Source organism: Ovis aries, chromosome 12 (assembly GCF_016772045.2).
Source record: "Ovis aries strain OAR_USU_Benz2616 breed Rambouillet chromosome 12, ARS-UI_Ramb_v3.0, whole genome shotgun sequence".
Taxonomy (NCBI): Eukaryota; Metazoa; Chordata; class Mammalia; order Artiodactyla; family Bovidae; genus Ovis; species Ovis aries.
In genome coordinates, this window is record NC_056065.1 from 2,709,287 (window position 1) to 2,731,835 (window position 22,549).

The window sequence follows — 22,549 nt, forward strand, 5'->3', positions numbered from 1 at the left end:
CCTTGGAGATTCCGGTTTGGAGTGCATCTGATGCATCCTGCTGTCAACGTTTGACTTTGACATGCTCAAAGGGAACCACACCGAAAGGACAAAAGAGCTGGCTTGAAGGGACTCCTGGCCCAAAGTGGGAATAACTTGAACATCAAAAATATGACAACAGTAATGGGTTGTATGCAATACACTGAATAAAAAGGAGAACCCATTGAAATCTCAAAAGAATAAAAACAACAGCGCTGAAGAGAAAAACGCAGTGCGATACAAAAATGAATTTAAAACTCCATCATTTTGCAATCCCTAACGTGTAATAAGGCAAAGATCATGGATTCCAAAACACCTGTGAGTATTTTTTAGAAACCAGATAATCACAAGGCACCACCCCACAGACTACAAAGGAACACGTATACAGGTACACCACTGCAGAGATCCGGCAATCACCACCTTAACCGAATGATCGCACTCAGCCAACGGCGGGTCACCCTGACACTGGGCCTCCCGAGGTCATGCAGTAAGTACATGCCATTTGTGTTGGGCTCGTCAGAAATGTTTGAGATTCATTCCTCAGGAATCAAATCACGAGGAAATAATTGTGGGACATGTATGCAAGAGGTTCAAAATACCTCTTCAATATGAATGTCATGGAAAAAAATGTAGGGATCTGTTGTAAAATAAGACTTCAGAGAAATAATCAAATATAATACCTGAACCTTCACTTGACCCTGGATCAAACTTTAAAAGTTCCAAGATTTTAGAAGTTGGGAGGAATGATGTATCCACTATACATAAGATTAGGGAATTGTTAAGTGTGATAGTCACTGTAGTTACGCAGATGAATGTCCTTACTGAGAGATACATAAATGATTAAAGGGTAAAAGGTCACTCTGTCCATGACTCACTTTCGAGTCTTTCATGTAAAATCAGTATGTATTTAGAGAGGAAGAGAATTGGAGCAAAATGTTTGCAGTCGGTGAATCCAGTTAAAGGGTCTATGGGTGCCATCAAAACTTTCAACTTTTTTATGGGCTTGAGTTTTTTACTTAAAATAGAAGAAATAACAGAGATCCATTGGTCATAATTTAAACTGAGTTAGCATCCTCAGAATGGGACTCAGGAATCTTATTTTTCAAAAGCTTATCTGAGTGACTCAGACGTATGGCCAGAGACGATAACCACTGGTCCCAGTCTTACTGCGGCTACTTCATCTGTACTGACAGCAAAATGAAGAGAAGAAATGCTAATTCTCTCAAACAGAATCAGCTCAGCTGGTGACCCAAGAGCCATTTCCCTGAGGGTTCCACAAGCCAAGCCAACTATCTCAGACACAGTCTGACTGACCTCTTAAGACTGGATGTCCTGTTGAGGGAGGGAGGTACTAGCCCTCCCTCAGGGTCCCTGATTGCTCTAAGAAACCAACCTGACCTCTCCAGCAACATAAACTTCAGGGCACTGAAGTTGCTAGAAGGATAGGATCAGGAAGCAAGCCAAGAAACCGTTCAGGGGAAATCTACCAGCAGAAAAATCCAACATTCCGCCAGGAATTCAATTTAGCCCTGAGCACGGAGGCTTCACCTGGGAGGTGTAAGGGCGTCAAATTAACATTCAGCGACTGTCTCTTACACACTCGAGGCTGCAGTCGTCATCACCCTCAGCTCTGCCACAAATGGGCATATGCTGCGAACAAAGCAGTTTGTTCAATGTCTGTTCTAAAAACTCTGGTGTGAGTTTAACCCAAAACCAGACTGACTATGGTCGGACAACAACTGACAAGAAATTTTACACTAAAGAGCAGAAAAGGTTAGGTCTCCGTATAGTTATTGTGAATTATTTTATTGAAGAGGAAAAAGCTGCTTTCACTAGACAAGCTCTCATACCCTTCTATACATGATTATACTGCTCAGAAGGGGGATCACGGTAGGAGGCACCCAAGCTGTAAAGGGCAGAAAATTAACGCACATGTGGAAGACACCACTCGTCCCAGGAGCAGGGAGATGCCTGCAGGCAGGCTTACCGGCTACCTGGTGGGCAGGGCAGGGCTGGAAGAGGTCCACCCAGGACACAGTTAGAGACTGGCCCACAGCCACCTTCATGTTGCCTGTCCCACACGCTCCGCTCAGCTCTTTGATAACGGAAGCTCCCTCTTAGCCAGCCCATAGGCTGGCAGCCAGAACACGGCCCTGAAAGCCTACTCTGGCTTCCTGAGCACCCCGCCCTTTGGCAGCAAGGCTTGTAACGTCTCGAGGCTGGCACTGCCGTGGATCACCCTCAGCCTGCCGCACAGCGCGATGCTCACCAACACACCGCCAGTCACGCCACTGGCAACTCCTATTCCCACAGCTATGGCCACCTTCTTTTTCCACGGTGGGTGCTGAGGCCTGGAGTAGTTGCCCAGACTCACTTCCAGGCCCTCGTCCACTAACTTCTGATCCTCAGTAAGGGACTGATAGAAATCCAGGTTCACCAGATTAGGAGGAAGGACCCTCAGCCCAAAATAGAGCCTCTTGACAAGTCTCAAGTTTTTTAACAGCTGCACATCGCAGCGGTAGGTCCCAGAGTCATACTCTTGAATGGACTGAAACTTTATGAAGTAGGAACTGGCTCGGAAGGGTCTGAAGACTTCATCATCAGTTGAGATGATTCCCCGAGCAAGTCTCCAGGTGAATCGGAAAGCTTCCTGCCCGATCTCCAGGATGTCTGGACTCAGACAGCTCAGCTTAAATTCCTTCCCTATGAGAAGGGTGAAATGGAGCATTCCACAGAGCCAGTTGGTCAGACATTCCAGGCGCTGAGACTTACACTTCCTTCTCACTCCATCAGGGCCCACCTCACAGACAGTCTCTTCCTTAAAGCCGAGGCCACAGGTGACAGTACAGGTCGTGGCATTGACAATAACTTTCCCCACAGCTTCTTGCAGTTTCTCAGGGATGGCCAGCGTTTTAGGTGAAGTCACCAGCAAAGGTAGACAGAAGGCCAACACCAGGCTCCCAAGGATGAAACTAGTGGCCAAAGTCTTCATGTCTTAGCAGGCATTTCACTACCCTCAGCCAACACCTGAGGTTTCCAGCTAAATCCACCACCACGTCATAACTCAATTCCTTTGACATAACATAGCCTTCAAAGTCAAAAGATATGACGCATGCATTGTCAATAAAAACATTACAATTAAAGTCCAGTCCTTATTAACAGGTGAGGTCACGGGCAGACAAAAGGCACAATACTGCTGCTTTACTGTTTGCACCTTCCCAAAGTCTTCACTCTTTCCACATCTTTTTAATGAATTTAAATCCCCCTCTTGGGAAGACAGATGAAAAGGCTTCAGAGGCTGAAGTGAATTTCCAAATAACCTCAATGCCCACTGAGGCTATACTGTTCCTCACCCTTCCCAAATTGTGGGATCTGAATTCAAATGTTCCAAAATCCCCGTTAAATCTGACCAAATAAGAAATCAAATACTAACTCTAAAAAAGAGAGGATTAATTTGAATTAAGCTATCATCACTTTTAAATGCTCCTAAACCTTCTATTTAAAGGATTAAGGACTCTGGACTAAGATGCAAGTGACTTCCTCTTCCTGAATTTGTTTCCTCCTTTGTAAATTAAGAACTCCTTGCCTATTTCAGGAAGGTCACTTTGAGCATCATATGATAAACTGTACCTGAAAACACTCTGTAAAGTGTGAAACACTCATGTGTAAGGAATTTTAAAGAGAAATGAAAATTCATGAAGGCAAGGGCCACGAGGTCTTCTAGAATCAATGCTTAGCAAGATAGGCAATATTAAATGCAGTTTCTCACTTGTAGGTACTCTTCCTTCCCAAGGTAACGAAAGATATATTTTGGGGGAGAGGATATCTAAATCTCCCTGCCTCTCAGTCTAGTCCGTCCACCTCACAAAACACGGAAGGAGTTCATAATTCACTTGGGTCAAGGTTGCTAGGAAACAGCTGTGATGTCAAAAAGATTCTCAGTCACCTAACAAGGAAGATTCGTAAATAGACACTCAGATTTAGAGACGATTAAAATCAAAGACTTAAATATTCTTATTCTTTAGGAGACAGTTAAGTATTCAGTGGATTTCAAAGCTATTTAATTTAGGCAGAAAAAGTGCTCATGAAGAGGAATTTATCTGTAGTTACACTTTAAGAAGATCCCTGGGAGGCAGGAGGCACCTCACAAGTGTTCCTGTAAGCTCTGGGACGCCTCCCAGCACTGCAGCCTCTGCAGTGTAGTCACACGCTCACTGAGCAAAAGAATCTGAAGAGAGGTCACTCCTAAATAATCTAACACTAATTTGCTTTGTTTATTTAATATAATATTGTCCAGAGGCAGATATCTAGACTACCAGGCCACCTCTCAGCCCTTCCAGCTCTGTATTTCCATACAGAAAAGATCAATTAATAACATTAACCAAGTAAGCTGTATTTTCTGTTGCACAGAGTGAAGAGGCTGGTGTCTTTCAGAAGTGATTGGTTGTCTACAAGCAAACACCTACACCTGTTCTTTAATAAACATCCAATTTTATTTACAAAGCATTAAAGCTTCAGCAAGAAGTACCCGAGGCTAAGTCTCCTCTCATACAAAACTACAGGACATTAAAAAACACTGAGAAGATGGGCGTGGGGGTGGGGGTGACAGAAGGGAAAAAAGAATATGGATATATTGTACAAACCTAGAGAATCAAACTGAAATGGACACAAGGTTTCAGGAGCTGAAAACAATTCCAGAGGCATAAATAATTATTAGGAGTTGCTACCAGACACTCTGGCAGGGCTGACGTTGATTTCCTCAGGAGCCAGTTTAGGAGGCGGACAGAGCCTGAACATCCAAACGCTCAGGCAGAGGACACCCAGCTACTTTGCAGAAATAAGGCAAAGGGCGCCTGTATCACACAGTTTGCATACTACTACAGTGTACAGTAGAGACAGAAATGAAATGGAAATAATGTCCGCAAAACAAACGCATGCCTAGCGACCCCCCTGCCAGTCTCAACCACTGGTCTGATATGAAGTAGGAAATGGAATTCACAAAAGGAGCATCTGAGGAAAAGGCAGTGGCATCTAAAAATATAGACATCTGGCCACTGGTTCAGGGAGAGCTCTTCAACTACTAACATTTTGGTTCTAGAGACGGAATGGAAGAGACTCTTGCTGATGTGTTCTACTTTGATTTCTATGCTAAAATCCAAAAAGCAATCAACTTGTTTGGCTACCTATTGAAGCAACCACCAACCGACAGAGATTTCCCAATAAGCACAGAGTTTAACTCTCCTTTGAAAATACCGTGAAAATGATGATCCAAACTGAGCACTTCCACTCAGCTCAAGCTCTGCTCAGAGGGGCTAGAGCGCCTTCTGCACACCTGCTTTCTTCACTCTGGATTTTCGGAGAATTTCAAACACCTGGGGGACACAGCCATTCAATCTGCTACTTTTTATACAAAGAACAGCAAAAGCAAAAATTAAAAAATTTTAAAAACTGAGCAACCTTTCACAGAAAGGAAATGACTGGAAACACATAGGAAGGAAAAGGAGCATGGATATAAAGAGGGGAAATGCAATGACTGATGGGAAGGGCAGATGTCCACAAGCAATGATAAAAAAAAAGATTCCTTGATTTTTTTATTTGAATTGTGCTGTTGCTGCCTTGATTATGGACGGTTTTATTTTAGTCCTTGCATAGATTCCCCCACCCCAGTATAAAATAAGCTTGTTTAGAGACACCCCAGTTTGTTTTTGTCTCTGGAAGCCAATACAGGTAAAGCAATATAAACTACTAATGATTCTTTGCTGGAGACAAATGAAACTAGCTATCTTCATAAACCATGATTGAATGAACCAATACTGGAGAGAAACATGCAATGAAAAGAAAACCAAGAAAAATCCTGACCCTCTTACAGCCCAGCTTCTTGAGCAAAATGTTACAGAATGTTCAAAAGAGGGGGCCTTTCTTATCTCTCTCTCAGAAAATCTGAACTCTTTCAAGCACTTTCTTTTCTGCCCATCCTTTGTAACAGATCATGGAAACATAGGAGGCATCTGGTGAGTAGGTAACTTTAAAAATGGAGGGAAGAATGTGCAAACCAAAGTTTTTTCTAGGATACAGGCAGCAAAATTTCAGGTAAAAATAAGTCCCTCAAGGACATGCACTGAGGAGTGAAGGCCAGTAGGAGATAGGAAGTGAGGAGCCGAAACGGTGCTGGGCACAGGGGAGGCAGGCGAGCAGACCAGCAGTCTCCTCCAGCAACACAACGAGCATTTAAATGCAAAGAGTCAAAACTCCTGTTTGATGTCTTCACAAATCCTCATTCCTGAGAGTCTATTTGGACTTATGCTTGAAAGGGAAGGGACATATACTCTTCTTCCATAATTCACTTCTTCATTCAAACATAAAATTCACTCCTTCCACCTCCTGGGTGGAAGACAGAGGCCTTTGTTTTAAATTAAAGCCAATCTCAGATGACTGACCACAGTGTCCAGAGGCCACATGATGGCAAAGTAGGGAAGAATGAAGAACTTCAAGGGTCTTCATAACAGTTCTGAGATTGCTCCTCCTGCTAAAGAGATTAGAAATAAAAAGATTTCTTTAGTATCAACTTAGACCAGTTACTTTCAAGAACAGAAATACTGATGGATGCTAAAAGATGCATTCCAAGCAAACATAAGCTAAGAACATCCCACCCCTCCACTTTACCTTGAAACCAACTCCAACTCCCAATTACCCCTTACCGAAGCAACAAATGATTCAAATCCCAAACCATGCCCCTAGGACTTTTCTCAGTGTTGACCCCAAAGGGAGAAAAAGGGCAAAATGATCAGACTTCTACACATTTCAAGCTGCTAACCATTCTCCAAGGTGTTAATAATGCTTCATATTTCAAAAAGAGAAGTAAGCAAAGGATAGGAAATTCTAGGCTAATGCATCTTTTAATCTTTCATACATTAGACTAATTCACCACTAAATGATTAACGATGAGCAAAACACCCTTTTTCAAACACCCCTGTTCCTTAAGTGATACCCTCAACTCCTCAGAATGCAGAATGTGGTGAAATGTTAATGAAAACCACTGCTGGCATTGCTGTGCACCAACAACGGATTAATGAATAAAACCCTGAATAGTGAAATGAACACTTCCCTGGCCACTCCACAGAAGCTGTTCGATCTCTGAAGGACATCCTGAAATGGGCTGCTGTGAAACACTAACCAAGAGGTGGAAAGAGAGAACAAGGTGAAGCAAAGTCCTCCCAGTGCTGTCTGGAGTGGGTAAGAACGTGCTACTTGAAGGGAAAATGGTTTAAAATAATTGCCCAAGCTGTTAAAAAAAAAAAAAAAAGAGTACCCACTTATAATTTGCTTTTAACCTGATTTTTAAAGTGCAGCACAGATGAAAACTGGCAATAAAAATAAATTCCCATTTGCCTGAGAACAGACTGAAGCTCTCCTGAGTACTACATGTTAAGAATATTTCCAGGCAGGAATACTGGAGTAGGTCGCCATTTCCTTCTCCAAGGGGTCTTTCCACATCTGGGACTGAACCCATGTCTTCTGCAGTGGCAAGCTGATGGTTAGCACTGAGCCACCTGGGAAGCCCTAGAGGTATATTTAAGCTTTTCAGATCTTTCAACATAAAATGTAATGATTAACCTCTTGATTTTTAAGATAATCTGAGCTAAAAGAGTCCACTCCACAGGACTTTGAATACTTTAAGGCTGCTTTTATGATCATCCCCACAGGTACTCTGACCAATCTAATTTCAAGTTTAAAAACAAGACACAACATTGACATTTTAAGCCTGAATCATAAGAGGAGAAAGTGGTGTGTATTTTATAATGGGCACTCAAGACGATCAATAAGCTACATTATACTGCTTATCTGAGGTCAGTTAGTGTTTTTTTCTTATTGCCCTCTTTCCTGTGAACAGACCAAAAACAAAGTTTGTTGAGGCGTCAGGCAACAAACCAAAACCAGAGCAGCACATGTCAGAGGAAGACAAGACACACAGAACAGCAACAAAGCAGGTCTCCAGGTGAATTAAAATTCGCTCCATGTTATTTAGCTACAACATAACAGAAACCTCCAGTGATAAAAAATTAAGAAAAATTCAGCTCATAGTGAACAACTGCTATTGTTACCTCCCCAAAACAGCTAAGCCAGAAAACACCGGATATTAATTTTCAAGCGTTACCTTAGTCAGATAATAAGACCACAAAGAATAACAATACCCAACTAGCCATCTAAAAATCTGATCTTAGCAGGAATTCATAGACTAGTCTTTGAGAGAATGATCATGTTTTTAAAGGAAAGCGGCTGGAGGAAAGACCCTACCAATCACTTAAAATCATCAGACTCACTAAATGAACAGGATATGGTTCAGAGGCCCAGGGCGTGGGGCCAGAACCAGGAGCGCGGCAGCGCACCACAAGCAGGGGAGTCTGAGGGGGCCTGTGGGCCTCAGAGGTGACAGCGCCACTCAGCCTGGCCTCTGCCGCCCTCGAGAGAGAGCACCATCCCGCGCCCTTCAGGCCCGCGGTCCCACAAGGCCTTTAGACCCCATACGTGACAAACCACAGCTTCGTCACCCTTACTACTGATGGTGCTCACTGCCAAGGAGCCCTACTTCTCGGGCAACCCTTGAGTGGTCACGGGCAACAGGGACTCTGGTGGTTCTGCTCTCACCTCAAGTTTTGATCCTGAAGACTGTCCTCTGGAGAGTGTAAGGTAACTAGGGGGAATCTGGCAGATGGAGCAGTGCTGATACAGACTTTCTGAGAAGTCCCCAGTTCAGTTTCCCTCAGGCTTCACTGACAGGCCCTACCACAAAAAGTGTGTCGTCATGGATGTGGGTCCACTGGCCGCATCCAATACTGATGAGCTGTTTGACAGGGAACAGTTTTCGAGCCCCAGATTCCAGACGGCTAAAGTGCTTCTATTGGTGCTCTATTAGTCTTCCGAGTGTCCCCTGAAATGCAGTCTCCTGCTGCAACATGGAACAGACTACAGCAGCTTTGTCAGGACTAATCGGCGCTCACTGAACAGTTTCTTCAGTTAACTGATCAATTATTCATAGTAATAAACAGCTGGCATTTATCCAACTTGAGCAGTAGCCTATACCTATAATCCTGCCTTCAAACAATTTGGCTCTAATGCAAAACTAGGACATTTGTGGGGAAGCAAAGTCCACAAAGCACTGAATATACAAATACTGTACACCCATCAGACTGAACTGATCTTTGAGGATGGTTCAGCCTCAGCCACTATTCATTTCTTAATATCTGGTGGAAAATCCACAATGACAGCATGCTGCTGCTTCACTGAAAACCTCCACGATGTGGAAGAATGTGAGACGTGAGTTTTTATTACCTCAAAGGCCCTGGGGAGCCACGCGAAAATCAGCAGCATGTGTTAGCCAGCCTCTGGGCCCTCCAAAATGGTACGGGATGAAGCCCCACCCAAAGAAATCCACACAAAAGATGATAGGTTGTCTTGAAACGGACACCTCTGACGGCCCACTATGATACTCAGTGTCAGCACTCTCCCCCAGAGTCACAGTTTTCACAAAGACCCACACGGCAGCTAGTGGCTAAGGCCCTCTAAGGAAGGGCTGGCAATAAACCACAAAGCCCCTATGGGGCTTTTTAACGATCCTGCTCAGCATACTCTGGGGTTTCATCTGGCCATTTCGGAGATTTCCATGTAGGAAAAGGCCAAGGAACCAAGGCAAGAGAAGATGGGAAGAAGGAAGTGCAGACCACACAGGCAAGCATGCAATGCACACAATCCTGCCGTCCTCCGGTTGCGCAGTCCTGTGCGACTCTTTACCCCCCATGGGCTGCAGCACGCCACGCTTCCTTGTCCTTCTCTATCTCCCAGAGTTTGTTCTTGTCCATTGAGTCAATGATGCCATCCGACCATCGCATCCTGTCGTCCCCTTTTTCTCTCGCCCTCAATTGTTCCCACATCAGGTTCTTTTCGAATGAGTCGGCTCTTCACACCAGGTGGCAAAAGTATTGGAGCTTCAGCATCAGTCCTTCCAAAGAATATTCAGGACTGATTTCCTTTAGCACTGACTGGTTTGATCTCCTTGCCATCCAAGGGACTCTCAAGAGTCTTCTCCAGCACCACAGTTTGAAAGCATCGATTCTTTGGCGCTCAGCCTTCTTCATGGTTCAAATCTATAGATGCCTACTGGAAAAACCATAGCTTTGACTAGACAGACCTTTGTCTGCAAAGTGATGTCTCTGCTTTTTAATACACTGCCTAGGTTTGTCACAGTTTTTCTTCCAAGGACCAAGTGTCTTTTAATTTCATGGCTGCAGTCACTGTCTGCAGTGATTCTGGAGCCCAAAAAATAGTCTGTCACTGTTCCCATTGTTTTCCATCTGTTTGCCATGAAGTGATGGCACCAGATGCCATGCTCTCAGTTTTTTGAATGTTGAGCTTTAAAAGCCAGTTTTTTCACTCTCAAGTGCCCACCAGAGCAAGAAGCAGCTTCCCCCCAAGTCAGTCCCTCCCATCAGGAATCCTGCACAAGTCTCTTATCCTCATTCATCAGAGGGCAGACAGAAGAAATAAGAACTTTAACACATGGCCCACAGAATGAGAACCACCATCACAGGAAACTAGCCGAAATGATCACATGGACCACAGCCTTGTGTAACTCAGTGAAGCTGTGTGCCACGCCGTGCAGGGCCACCCAAGACAGGTGGGTCAGGGTGCAGAGCTCTGACCAAAACTGGCCCACTGGAGAAGGGAATGGCAAACCACTTCGGCATTCTTCCCGTGAGAACCCCAGACAGTATGATCATGAAAAGCTGGTAAAATGCTTGCAGTAATTTGGGCAGTTCTTCTGTCTGTGTTCTAGGAAAGCACATCCTCACTCTGGCCTTGTTATGTACAAGTCTCCCCTAGCCCTTTTAAAGGATGAAGTCATTAAAATAGCTGCCTCTATTTAAGGTTGACCAACTGAAGTGCCTAACAACAATAATGTAGAAAAGAAAAATCCAGTCTGAAGCACCCTGCTATTTCAAGACACAAGTTTTAGCCTTTAAGGAGGTTTTAACCCTCTTTTAACCTTGTCAGCTAAATGAGTGGGAATAAACTCCTATAGGCCCTTGATGATGATAACCACTCTTGCTAAAAGGAGCTCTGAAATGCTGACATGTACAAACACTATGTATTTTACACCTACCTCAAAATTTCAATGCAGTATTTTGAGAACTTACGGGAATAAAAGAACCCGTTCATTTAGGGCTAACTTAACTTTGCAACATTCTGATTTTTAGTGTTATTTAGATGTTTTTGAAGCATAGTTGAAAAACACCACTGCTCTTATACGCTGAGCCATAAAACACAGAGTACTTCATTGGACCTCTGACAAAAGCCCAATGTGGAAAATGCCAAAAATATTTAGTTACTATTAATGGCCATAAGAAAAATCTGGTTTTTAAAAACTTTAAATGGTTTATTTACCATATACTTAGTATTAAAAGAGCAATGGTTAATTACATACAGATTCTGAAGATGCTGGGAAACTATGTCAGAGTATTTAAATTAATTCAACATGTTTGCCAATATTTTAAATCATCCTGAAGCAATTTAGCTTTTGGGGCCAGGGAAATTGATTTAAACTTTAAACAGTTTCTTCTGTAGTAGCATCAGCTTATGCAAGAAATGGGTTATGGAAGGATCACTTTTATTTACATTAGTCAATTACTGACCTGAAGTCTTTGTTAGCAATACCCATATAACTTGTTCTAGGGTATTTTTTAAAATATATAGACAAGGCCCTAAATGAACTGAATGGGGAGGTGATAAATCAGCGGAGTACCATAAATACTGTTACTGGGGAAAAAATGCTAGTGCTCTAGGGGTACGGTGTAGGACTGTGAAACTCTAGTGAATTTGAGGGGGAATACTCAAAATGATGAGTCACTGAGTCTGTTCCAGCTTCTCTGTAGAAGAGAATTCATGTTCACAATGATAAACTGGCTTAAGGAATTCTGGTTTGCATTCTAGCGCATATCATCACATTTGGATTAACCCAATTAAAATTTTTAATATGGTGGGAAAACCCCCTCAAATACAACCACTGACACAGTTAGTCCTGCCTCTGAACTTATAGTCGTAGCCACAGAAAACTGAGACTGCCGTGTTAACTAAAGCAGCGCCTAAAAAAGTTTCCAAACCCACGTTTGAGCAGAATTAAATCCTAGATTGATCACTACTTTCCAAACAAAAGACCCTTCAGCCTAGATTCACAAGTATTTGATAGGAAACTGAAACTGTTCTCCCTCCTCCAATAAAAATCCCTCAAACCTAGAAAAGTGAGAAAAACTCCGTAAGTATCAAGAAGCTTAGGTATTAAGAAGCTACAAAGTTTGTCTTTTGGATAATCTCGTTTTGTTTTTGTTTTTTTTTTTTTTAGATAAAACCTCATCTTCTTCCTTAATATGACAGTACTACTAACAATTCCATCATTCTTTCTAGAATACTGAAAGAGAGAAAAACACCACCTCTGGGATTTGAACAATTTGAAGAGAGAGAAAAAAGATGGTACAGTTAAACAGTCAGGGGCTGTATAAAGAAGCTCATATTTCTGGTTACCTGCCTGGATCTTTGAGACAAAACAAAACAAAAAACATAGGAGCAAATACAGATGAAAATATTAAATAAATGAGGGGTTCTTACCCTTTTTGGGGTCATGGATTCCTAAAGGAATCCTGTGAAATGTATAAGCATCTTCCCCACAAAAATATTCACACAATATTTTGCACATAAGATAAAGGGAATGGAGAGCCCCTGAAATACAGTTGCAGACCCAAGGTTAAGAGCCACTGATTTAAGCCAAATCTGATTTAGCCTGCCCTTGGCACCAGCTTAAAAGTCAAAGATCTTCTGCCACTGGGGAAAAGGAGGGAAGATGTTTGGGAAGTAAGTTAGGCACAGTAGGACTTTGGAATATTAAGAGAGAGCTAGACCAGGCATCAACATTTAGAAACTATTCAAGTGTAGCAGGTAGTTAATGCTGTTAAAAAGAATTTTTGAGGGATTAAAAAAAAGATCAAGGGAATGCAGATCCCTGAAACCAAGTTATGGACCCAAGGTTAACAGCCACTGAATGAAGCCAAATCTGGTTGAGCTGCCCTTGGCAGCAGCTTAAAACTTGGAGAATTATCTGCCACTGGGGAAAAGGAGGGAAAGAAGGAAAAAATGTTGCAGTTAAACGGAGTCAGAGGCTGTACAAAGCAAGGCCACGAAGAAAGCCAGACAGTGCTCCCAATGTGTCCTTACCTGTCAAGGGCTGGCTGAGCTCCGCCTGCACTTTACCCTTCGCTGATCCTTCCAGAGGTAAACCTCTGTCCCCTTTGTAGAGTTTCGGTTTAAATGGAGAATCTTTCTCTTTACCTTTTGATCCTTTAGGCCGGCCTGCTTGCTTCTTCTTGGATTTGCCATCCCCCTTCACACCCAGTAGTGGATGGACTTCTGTAAAAGGACACATAGGCATGGAAAGGAATCCACACGTCACCTCAACCAAGCACAGGCATGCTGCCTACCCATGAGCAAAGAGTTTTGCTCTTGTGTCCCAAGTCCACTAACACAAGAAGAAAAGTTTGTTTTGTTTTTTAATTATAATACTACAAAACAGCCATAACATGAGAAACAGTTGCTTGGCCAAAAGGCACACATAGCCTATATGGTTCACACCAAACTACAGCAGCTCTCTTAAAGCTCAACATGCAGAAAACTAAGATCATGGCATCTGGTCCCATCACTTCATGGGAAATAGATGGGGAAACAGTGGAAACAGGGTCAGACTTTATTTTGGGGGGCTCCAAAATCACTGCAGATGGTGATTGCAGCCATGAAATTAAAAGACGCTTACTCCTTGGAAGAAAAGTTATGACCAACCTAGGTGGCATATTAAAAAGCAGAGATATTCCTTTGCCAACAAAGGTCCGTCTAGTCAAGGCTACGTTTTTTCCACTGGTCATGGGGATGTGAGAGTTGGACTGTGAAGAAAGCTGAGTGCCGAAGAATTGATGCTTTTGAACTATGGTGTTAGAGAAGACTCTTGAGAGTCCCCTGGACTGCAAGGAGATCCCACCAGTCCATCGTAAAGGAGACCAGTTCTGGGGGTTCATTGGAAGGACTGATGCTGAGGCTGAAACTCCAATACTTTGGCCACCTGACTCGAAGAGCTGACTCACTGGAAAAGACCCTGATGCTGGGGGGGATTGGGGGCAGGAGAAGGGGACGACACAGAATGAGATGGCTGGATGGCATCACCGACTCGATGCACATAAGTCTGGGTGAACTCTGGGAGTTGGTGATGGACAGGGAGGCCTGGCATGCTGCGATTCACAGGGTCGCAAAGAGTCGGACACGACTGAGCGACTGAACTGACTGGCAGCAGCTCTAAATAGCAAAGGGAGATCAAAGACCCCCTGATACTTTATCACACAAGTCAGAACAGGAATGCACATGTACACGCTGGCACATGAAAGCAGAAAGTGAACAGGCTTTGGAACTCAGGAGACCAGGGCAAGAATCCACACTCTACTATGTGATGAAATAGGCTTCTAGAATTAAGACTGTCCAGGTCTGACCAGTATTGATACTTTACCACTTAATGAGTATTTGGAAGGAGAGGCAGAGGAAGCCTGATATTTAAACAAACCGATCCAGATGTCAGAAGACTTAAAGCGTGTTATCTTAGTAAAAGTACTGAGGGCAGAATCTCCCCATTTTAAAAGAGAAGTGAAAGCAGATAAAATTGTAACAAAGCTGTAAAACACTACAAAAAAGGCTCACGGAAAAATTCCTTTACGGGAGTATCACCCAGAAAGGAAATTACAGGTTGTGCTGGAGAGTGGGTCTATCGTATGAGAGGAAGTGAGGCCCTTACCATCATTTGGTACTCCTTGCAGTTCAATATTGGTTGTTTTGGGTTTCTTCTTGGGTGGCTGGGACCCATCTGCTGAAGACTGCCTCTTCTTCTCTGAACTAGCCCCTTCGTCCATCAAGGAGGTTTGGACTGCATCCGGTGGGGGGCCGTAAGGATTTTCTTCTGGGTCTTCTACCTCAGGGGCAATGGGTAAATATAATAGAGCCTTTGAATCTTCCAGTTCTTCATCACTATTTGGAACAGGATCAGAAAAGGGATAGGGAAAAAGAGGAGAAAGTTGCTTAAACCATGAACCCTTCCTCTAGGGCAGAATCATCTAACCATAAGCAACAGGTACGGACCTAAAATTTCACGAAAGCCAAGGTGGATAAAAGAAAATCAGACACTATGATAAAATCAGTAGTAAAAATAAATGGCATAAAATTAATCACTTCACTTCCTTAAGACTTTCTATCAAGGGAGAATGGAAGGGACCTCCTGCACATCACAGGAGTTAACTCTTTGAGCCTGAAGGCAGACGGGACTGAGGAACAGGGGGACTGAGCAGCACCCCCAGAGACTGAAGAGGTGGCGCACCCTGAGGCCTGGCCTCCGGCTCACCTGCTGCAGAAGGCTGCGATAGGGTCCACGCTGGTGACGTCCACTTCCTCGTCCTCTGCAGCGTCAGCCCCTGCAGGGCAGGAACACAGTAGAGCTGGGAGAAGAAGTGCAAGACTGCTGCCTACGTGCAGCTTACGATTTTCATAAACTGAAGTCCAGGAGAAACAGGAGGAAAATCAGGCATTCCATCTAACTTTGCCGCCTGGCAAATACGTGCTGAACTTCCGCCATATGCTAGGCCCTGGGAATACAGCACTGCTCCAGAAAGCTGGGAACAGTTTTTTTGTGAAAGCCCCAGCAGTCTAACTGGGGAGACAGAGAGAAACGGATAATTTCAGTTCCACAACATGAGTGCTACAATAAAGGCATGTGCAATGTGCTAAGGAGATGGGAAGAAGAAACAACTTATGCAGAAGTTTGCGAAGCTTTCCATGCAACACAATCCGATAACACCAATACAATCCAAAATATCCTATAGTCCTGACAGTCTTCCTAAGACTCCTGAGGCATACAAGTTAAGTGAGGACCGGCACCTTCAGGCTGGAGAGAACTAACTTCAACGCCAATTCCTTGATTCCTGACACCATCAAGAAGCCCAGCAGTCAGTGACAGTGCCAACAGGGCCCATTACGCATCCATACACACAAAGCCCGCCAGATGCAAAGCCCTGTGCTGTACACTGCTGCTGCTGCTGCTAAGTGAGATATTTATTCTCAAGGTGTTTCCTATTTAGAAGCTCAGAAGCCAAGAGATGAAAATAACAACAATCACGATCCATTCGAAGAGAACATCTGAATGCTCACTATGATCCAGCTCACTATCGTGAGCCCTCTACACAAACTGTTTATTTCCCACAACCGTAAAAGGCAGTTTTTACAGATAAGGAAGCTCAAGTTTAAAGAATAAGTACTCTGCCCAAGGCAGTCTGACTCAAGTCCATGCTCTTTACCTTTGTGCTACTGACAAAGGAATGGCAATACCCAACAGCAGCTCAGCACCTAGCCTGTGTGGGTGGCTTTGCTAGGTGCTGTATGCAAATCCTCATTCGAGAGCTGCTCAAGCCCTAGTAATGCCCATATAAGCTCTGAGTCAATGCCTTACAAATAAAGATTCTAAAAGCACTATTAAAAGCGCAAGCTTAGAAAAAAAAATTAGACTTAAGTGCTGAAATGAATTTTCAGCACAAATTAAGAATGAGTACTGAGTTAAAACAATCATTTTTCCTTTGGGAAATACTATCTGCAATTGAGAAATATTACCTGTCTGTTCAGGCTCACTCTTATCTTCATCTTCAATATCAAACTCTGATTCCCTTTCTTCATATTCTACATTTTCATCCAATTCTTTGAAGTCTGGCGCAAATGCACTCCAGTTTTCCTATGCCACAAACAAAATACACTACTTAACCATAGGAGAAAGCAAGTCTGTAATCTAGACATTAATGACATAAATGAAAGGCTTGGGCATAAGAGACTCAAAATTCTGAGATCAAATTTGGCAGGTAATAAAAATTAGGTATCTATAGGTTTTACTGTCATAAGGCATTTCCTATCTTAAACATGCCATATTATTAACTGCAATTCTTTCATGAACAACTGTCTCCTTTAACACATTTTTAAGGATTTTAAAGATGATTTCACTTCTTCATCTGGCTGTGCGGACCCTCACTGCGGCACCTGGGCTTTCTCTAGTTGTGGCAAGTGGGGGCCCCTCTTCACTGCTGTGCGTGGCCTCCGCAGCGTGCTGGCTTCCCCTGCTGCGGAGCACTGGCTCTAGAGCTCGGGCTCAGCGTTGTGGCACAGCGGCTTAGCTGTCCCACAGCATGGGGGATCTTCCCGGACCAGGGATCGAATCGGTGGCCCCTGCATTAGCAGGCGGATTCTTAATCACTGGACCACCAGGGACGTCCTTAATCTTTCAAAGATGGAATTCTGAGGTAAAATGTTAAGTTTTCTTATGACTACACGGATTAAAAATATAATTAAAGTTTTCAAAATAAAACCAAATGCAAAACAGAATCTAACTGAGCTGAAAATAGAAGGCACAAGAAAGCTCTATCTCAGATAAGCAACAGAAAAATATACCAGGAAGTACCCTAGACTTTCTCCCTGAAAACAGAGCTAGTAAACTGGCTTTGGACCGAGACCCTCCTAGCAAAGTAAAACTAGATGCACAGAACCATTTAATCAGGTTAGAAGAATCATGTGGAAAAGAAAGTCCATTAAGTAACTTTTGTCTTACTATTTGCAAGGGTCATTGATAAAGAACGAGTATCTAGTTTCAAAGCAGTTAAACCAGAAACATACTTACTACTTGATTTTGTGCCCAGATAGATACCACTCCACTAGAAATGGACGCTATGATGGGTCGAACAGGATGCCACTAAATTTTAATGAAGCAAAGAAAAGTCAGTTCTGAGGATGAATCCAAGATTTTCCGTGCTCTGTAAGTAACAGCAGCAGCCTCTCGCCCTACTTACAGCTACATCCAGGAGGAGCTCGCCTCTGGTCCCATGGAGGATCTTCACCAGGTTGCCAATGCTCTTCTCCCAGATGTACAGGGCATGCTGCCGGGCTGACCCTGCCACTATGTACTCCCCATCCCCAGAGAAACAACATTTCTTCCATGGGGTCCTACAGACAAAGAAAGTGCCCAAGGAGAACCAGAACCGGATGCCAGGTAATGAATGAGCTCATATGCATCCAGGTTATGGCACGTACCTATTCACCAAGTCCTGCAATTTCTGCATGGGTTCAGGCTCTCCATCTCTTCCACAGGTTAAGATTTCTCTACCGTCATAAACTCTGATTATTCGATCTGCTGTGTTAATTAAAAAGCAACTACAGAAACGATAAAAATATCAACACCGGAGGTCAGAAATCCGTTCCCGTTAACATTTTCCATGACTACCAGTTACTAAGAAGAATACCACAAGACAGCTAACAAATAAGGAAGAGAATGAGTGAAAATCTAAGTAATGGACTAGCCTACTTATGTATCTACTTGTCACCTTTCAAGCTAAAATATAATCTGAAGTGAGAAAATGCTTTATATCAGTACTTCCTGTGTAATCACTGAACTCTATATGTACCAGTATTTGACTAAAATCCAAAACCTATACATTGAAACCAGTTTCCCAAATTTACAAGCTTACAGTTAAATATATATAAATACTTCATTTCTCTGGCTTGTTTTAGTTAAGGTACAATATATTCTTCTTAATGAGTTAATAAATATATCATTTGGATTGCCCAAATTGTTAACATTAGAAGTGTTGGAAATCTGTCTAAAATACAACTTATTTTACCACTTTCTTCCAGACCTCACGAACTTTTTATGAATTCAAGAGAAATTGAACATGAATGTCTTCTAAGTGTGAACAGTGATTTCTATACAAACTAAAGTGACCATCACTTCTCTTACTGACAAATTCTCTTATTGACAACCTATTTTCTTCTTGTTTCTGTTGATATCTACTTCTAGTTAGGTAACCAAACTTATTAGAAAAACATCTGAAAGTAAGAGGATAAATAAGTTTCACGTAAGTAAACTGCATATGCAATTATTATGTGAATTCTGTGGTATCAATTCTGATTACAACATAATAAATAGTTCATCTCTGCCCAGTGCTTACCATGCGCCAGGCATTTTGGTTCTATGCACAGACCACTCAGACGTCTTTTCTGTAAAGGATGTGAACCTTTTCTGTAAAGGATGTTTACCTGTGAACCTCCGGTAAGATGTGACTGTTGGCTCAATGCAGTAAATTTTATAAACTTAAGAACCAGACAATAACAGTTTCTATAAATATTTTTTTAAATAAACTCTAAAAAAATTTAAGTATAATATACACAAAAACTATGACTCTCAACGTATTTTTGCGCTTTGCGCACTTTTGACACTGTCTCTAAAGAGGCAGGCCCCACTCACCTCCCCTTCCGGGCAAACTCTATTGACTTAATGGCTGTGGTATTGCTTGTTCCAGTTGTTACTCTGAAGGAAGCAACAAGATCCTGAGAATCGGTTTTTAGGACCAAAATCTAAAGTTTAACGGAGAAAAAAGGTAAGTAAGTATTCTGATAATTTACAGTAATTAGATATGGCTTCTGTTTTTACAACTGGGCAAAAGACTGGGTGAAAACCTATGTATCTCTATTCAACTTGCCTTTACCCCTTCAATTGAAGACAATGTCTTAACCTATGTTTAAAAGATGGTGTTTAACATTATCCACAAGAGACAGAAAGTGGAAGCAACCCAAGCATCCATCAACAGATAAACAGAACGTGACATATACATACAACGGAACATTACTTGGATTTGAAAAGGAAAGAAATTTTGACGACATGTGCTACGACACGAACGAATCTTCAAGGACACTATGCCAAGTGAAATAAGCAGTCACACACAAAAGATACTGGATGAGTTCCAAATTCACAGAAGTAGAGAGCAGAAAGACGGTTTCCAGGGGCTGAAAGGGAGTAAGGAGTAGCAAGCCATTTAATGAGCACAAGGTGAGTGCGAGGCGAGAGGAGCTCTGGAGCTAAATGATGGTGGTGGCTGCACAATGTCCATGCCCTTTATACTCCTGAGCTGCACGCTGAAGAGCGGTGAAGACAGTCAACTCTAAGTGCGTTTTACCACAAAAATACCCAAAACACTGCCACTCTCTTAAGCAGCCATACTAACCCATACGACCCAGTCAAAAAGGAAAAAAAAATAAAAATAAAAATGCAGTGGAACTCAAACTCCAAAAAGTTTGAAAAGGATCCCAAAACTTACTTAACCTTTTTTTTAACCCAACTTCTTACTACACAAAACAGATTAAAGTGGCCTAAATTATACAGTATTTTCAGACCAAGACATCAGACATCTTGTTAGCAATGTTCCAGTGATGATTTTTAAATTTTGTAATTTAGTAATGGCCCTTTATTACTAGCACCCACAAAAGGCCCTCCATCCTCTTCTAGATCAAATACTCTCTGACCACTCTAATTCCAAAGAACAGAAATTATTAAGGCATGTGAGAACAGGCTGTATTTGCCACAGGCAGGAAGCACACTCAGTCCAGGGAAAAAAGAAATTTCAAAGAAAAGAGAACAAGTAAACACGAAACGAGCCAACACACAGGATGACGGATGCTTACTTATTTCACCAGCTCCTAAGCTTCCAGGCTTACCTTGCCTTTTGCATTTCCTGTATAGATATATTCTCCTCGCCTATCAAAAGATGCAACCACGTTCAGATCGGAGTCATCGTCTACAGGCAGAACGACATGTTTGGAATCTGAAAGGGTCAACATGACAGGAGCAGATTTCATGGGACACACGAGAACCTTGTTCCTGTTTAAAAACATGAATAGCACATTGGCAGTTGCTATGGTATCAGAAAGCTGACTCTCTGCCCTTTTCCCCTAATTCCTATCCACTACCCTCATCAACCTATCCAGCCCAAGGATATTTAAAATAGTTGAAGAAGACTAAACTCTTAAATTTCTAATAATAGGGAAATGACTGAGTAAAGTTATGGGATCCTACCTTGACAAAACAAAATGTAATCATTAAAAATAAATATGAAGATGTACCAAACTGGTAAAATACGTATGAAAGTGAAAAAGCAAAACATCAATTAAAACTATGCAAAAATACATATCTGTGTACACCTAACATAGACAAATGCTTTGTGAGCTAGTAAGTGCTTTGTGAACTATGAAGCACTTATAATAAGCTTTAAACTTAATGAGAACTTAACTAAAAGAGAACCTAGAGAAATGAAAAATAGCTGTATCTCAGTAACTGAATGGTGGGTAACTACATAAACAGGAGAAGGCAATGGCAACCCACTCCAGTACTCTTGCCTGGAAAATCCCATGGACGGAGGGCCCTGGTAGGCTGCAGTCCATGGGGTCGCGAAGAGTCGGACACGACTGAAGCGACTTAGCAGCAGCAGCAGCAGCTAAATAAATATAGTTTTTAAAAATATTTTATTTATTTGGCTGTGCTGGGTCTTAGCTGCTGCATATGGGATCCAGCTCCCCAAACCCAGGACCCCTGGCATTGGGAGGGCACAGTACTCGCCACTGGATTTCCAGGGAAGTTTCTTAAATGTAGCTTTCATAATGAACTGTTTCTGGTACTAAAGAAACTCAAATAATTGGGAGAAAACCCTAGGTCAAGAACAGTTATTATTATACTTAGTTCTGTCTTTGCCCATTTCAAAGCTTTAATTACTACAGGCCAGGTTTTAATTGTAAACTACTACAACAGTATCTTTAAAATCTATTCAGAACCAACCGAGACAGAAAAATTCATTCGTGTAGAAGAGGTTTGGAGACGCATGCTTTTGCCTCCTGAAACCTTAAACTGAAATCACCATGAGCTTGGAGATAATTTAGACAGAATCAGACCCACCCCAGGAAAGAATAGCTCAGATTAAACATACTGATCTCGTGGATGATACTGGACTTTTAAGATGGGTGAAGGGAATCGGAACCTCTGGTCGCAGTCGCCTGAAAGGACATCCCACTGTGACACTATGTTATCAGTGGAAGCACTCACGAGCTTATGACCATCTCGACTCCAGCTGAGAAGGGAAAAAGGGTAACTTAGCACATATTCTAACTTAAAAATACCATATCACCCTTACAGATAAAAATGCACGAGTCACACTTATTGCCCTAACTGTATGGGTCACCAATGTTTCTTCTTCATATTTTAAACATATACTCAAATCTGTTTAAGCTTTCCTAACACTAAGCAATAAATAAGAATGTTTTCATGACATCTTCGTATCTAGCAACAGAAGCTCTCAAGATAGCAATTCAAGTGGCTCAGTGAAAAAACAGACTCAAACATTTTAGAAGAGTGTAAAAATCAGCAGGCCCTGAAGTGTTGATTTAACAAAAACAGGTTTTCTTCCCCTTGAAGGCAGAAGAAGGAGCAGTTGAATTTTCTGAATTTGGCCCTGCAGTAGCACCATCACAGTATAAACTAAACCATACAGATAGGTATCTGTTATTTATAAGAATTAAGAAAGAAATCAATTCCTCCTAAGTATAG

General features: G+C 42.3%; 2 protein-coding genes across 11 annotated transcripts in view; both read right to left on the reverse strand.

Annotated features, from left to right (window-relative positions):
• Window positions 1–1,803: 1,803 nt before the first annotated feature.
• On the reverse strand, window positions 1,804–3,010 carry TMEM81 (transmembrane protein 81). The gene has a single exon (XM_004003964.6). The coding sequence runs from the start codon at window positions 3,008–3,010 to the stop codon at window positions 2,180–2,182; it is 831 nt and encodes a 276-aa protein (XP_004004013.3). The 3' UTR covers window positions 1,804–2,179.
• A 1,482-nt stretch (window positions 3,011–4,492) lies between these two features.
• RBBP5 (RB binding protein 5, histone lysine methyltransferase complex subunit) overlaps window positions 4,493–22,549 on the reverse strand; it is a 42,148-nt gene continuing 24,091 nt past the window's right edge. For 4 of the 10 annotated variants that reach the window (XM_060396272.1, XM_004013554.5, XM_042256964.1 and 1 more), the window contains 11 exons: window positions 21,933–22,073; window positions 20,671–20,833; window positions 19,424–19,533; window positions 18,214–18,333; window positions 17,973–18,126; window positions 17,804–17,875; window positions 16,753–16,870; window positions 15,494–15,563; window positions 14,894–15,123; window positions 13,279–13,470; window positions 4,493–6,544 (listed from right to left, as the gene is read on the reverse strand). In XM_060396272.1, coding sequence (XP_060252255.1) covers window positions 6,516–6,544; window positions 13,279–13,470; window positions 14,894–15,123; window positions 15,494–15,563; window positions 16,753–16,870; window positions 17,804–17,875; window positions 17,973–18,126; window positions 18,214–18,333; window positions 19,424–19,533; window positions 20,671–20,833; window positions 21,933–22,073 — 1,399 coding nt within the window. In that variant the 3' untranslated portion in view covers window positions 4,493–6,515. The remainder of the gene's footprint in view (window positions 6,545–13,278; window positions 13,471–14,893; window positions 15,124–15,493; window positions 15,564–16,752; window positions 16,871–17,803; window positions 17,876–17,972; window positions 18,127–18,213; window positions 18,334–19,423; window positions 19,534–20,670; window positions 20,834–21,932; window positions 22,074–22,549) is intronic. The other 6 variants (XM_012186941.4, XM_060396274.1, XM_027976205.2 and 3 more) reach the window with 5 other exon arrangements.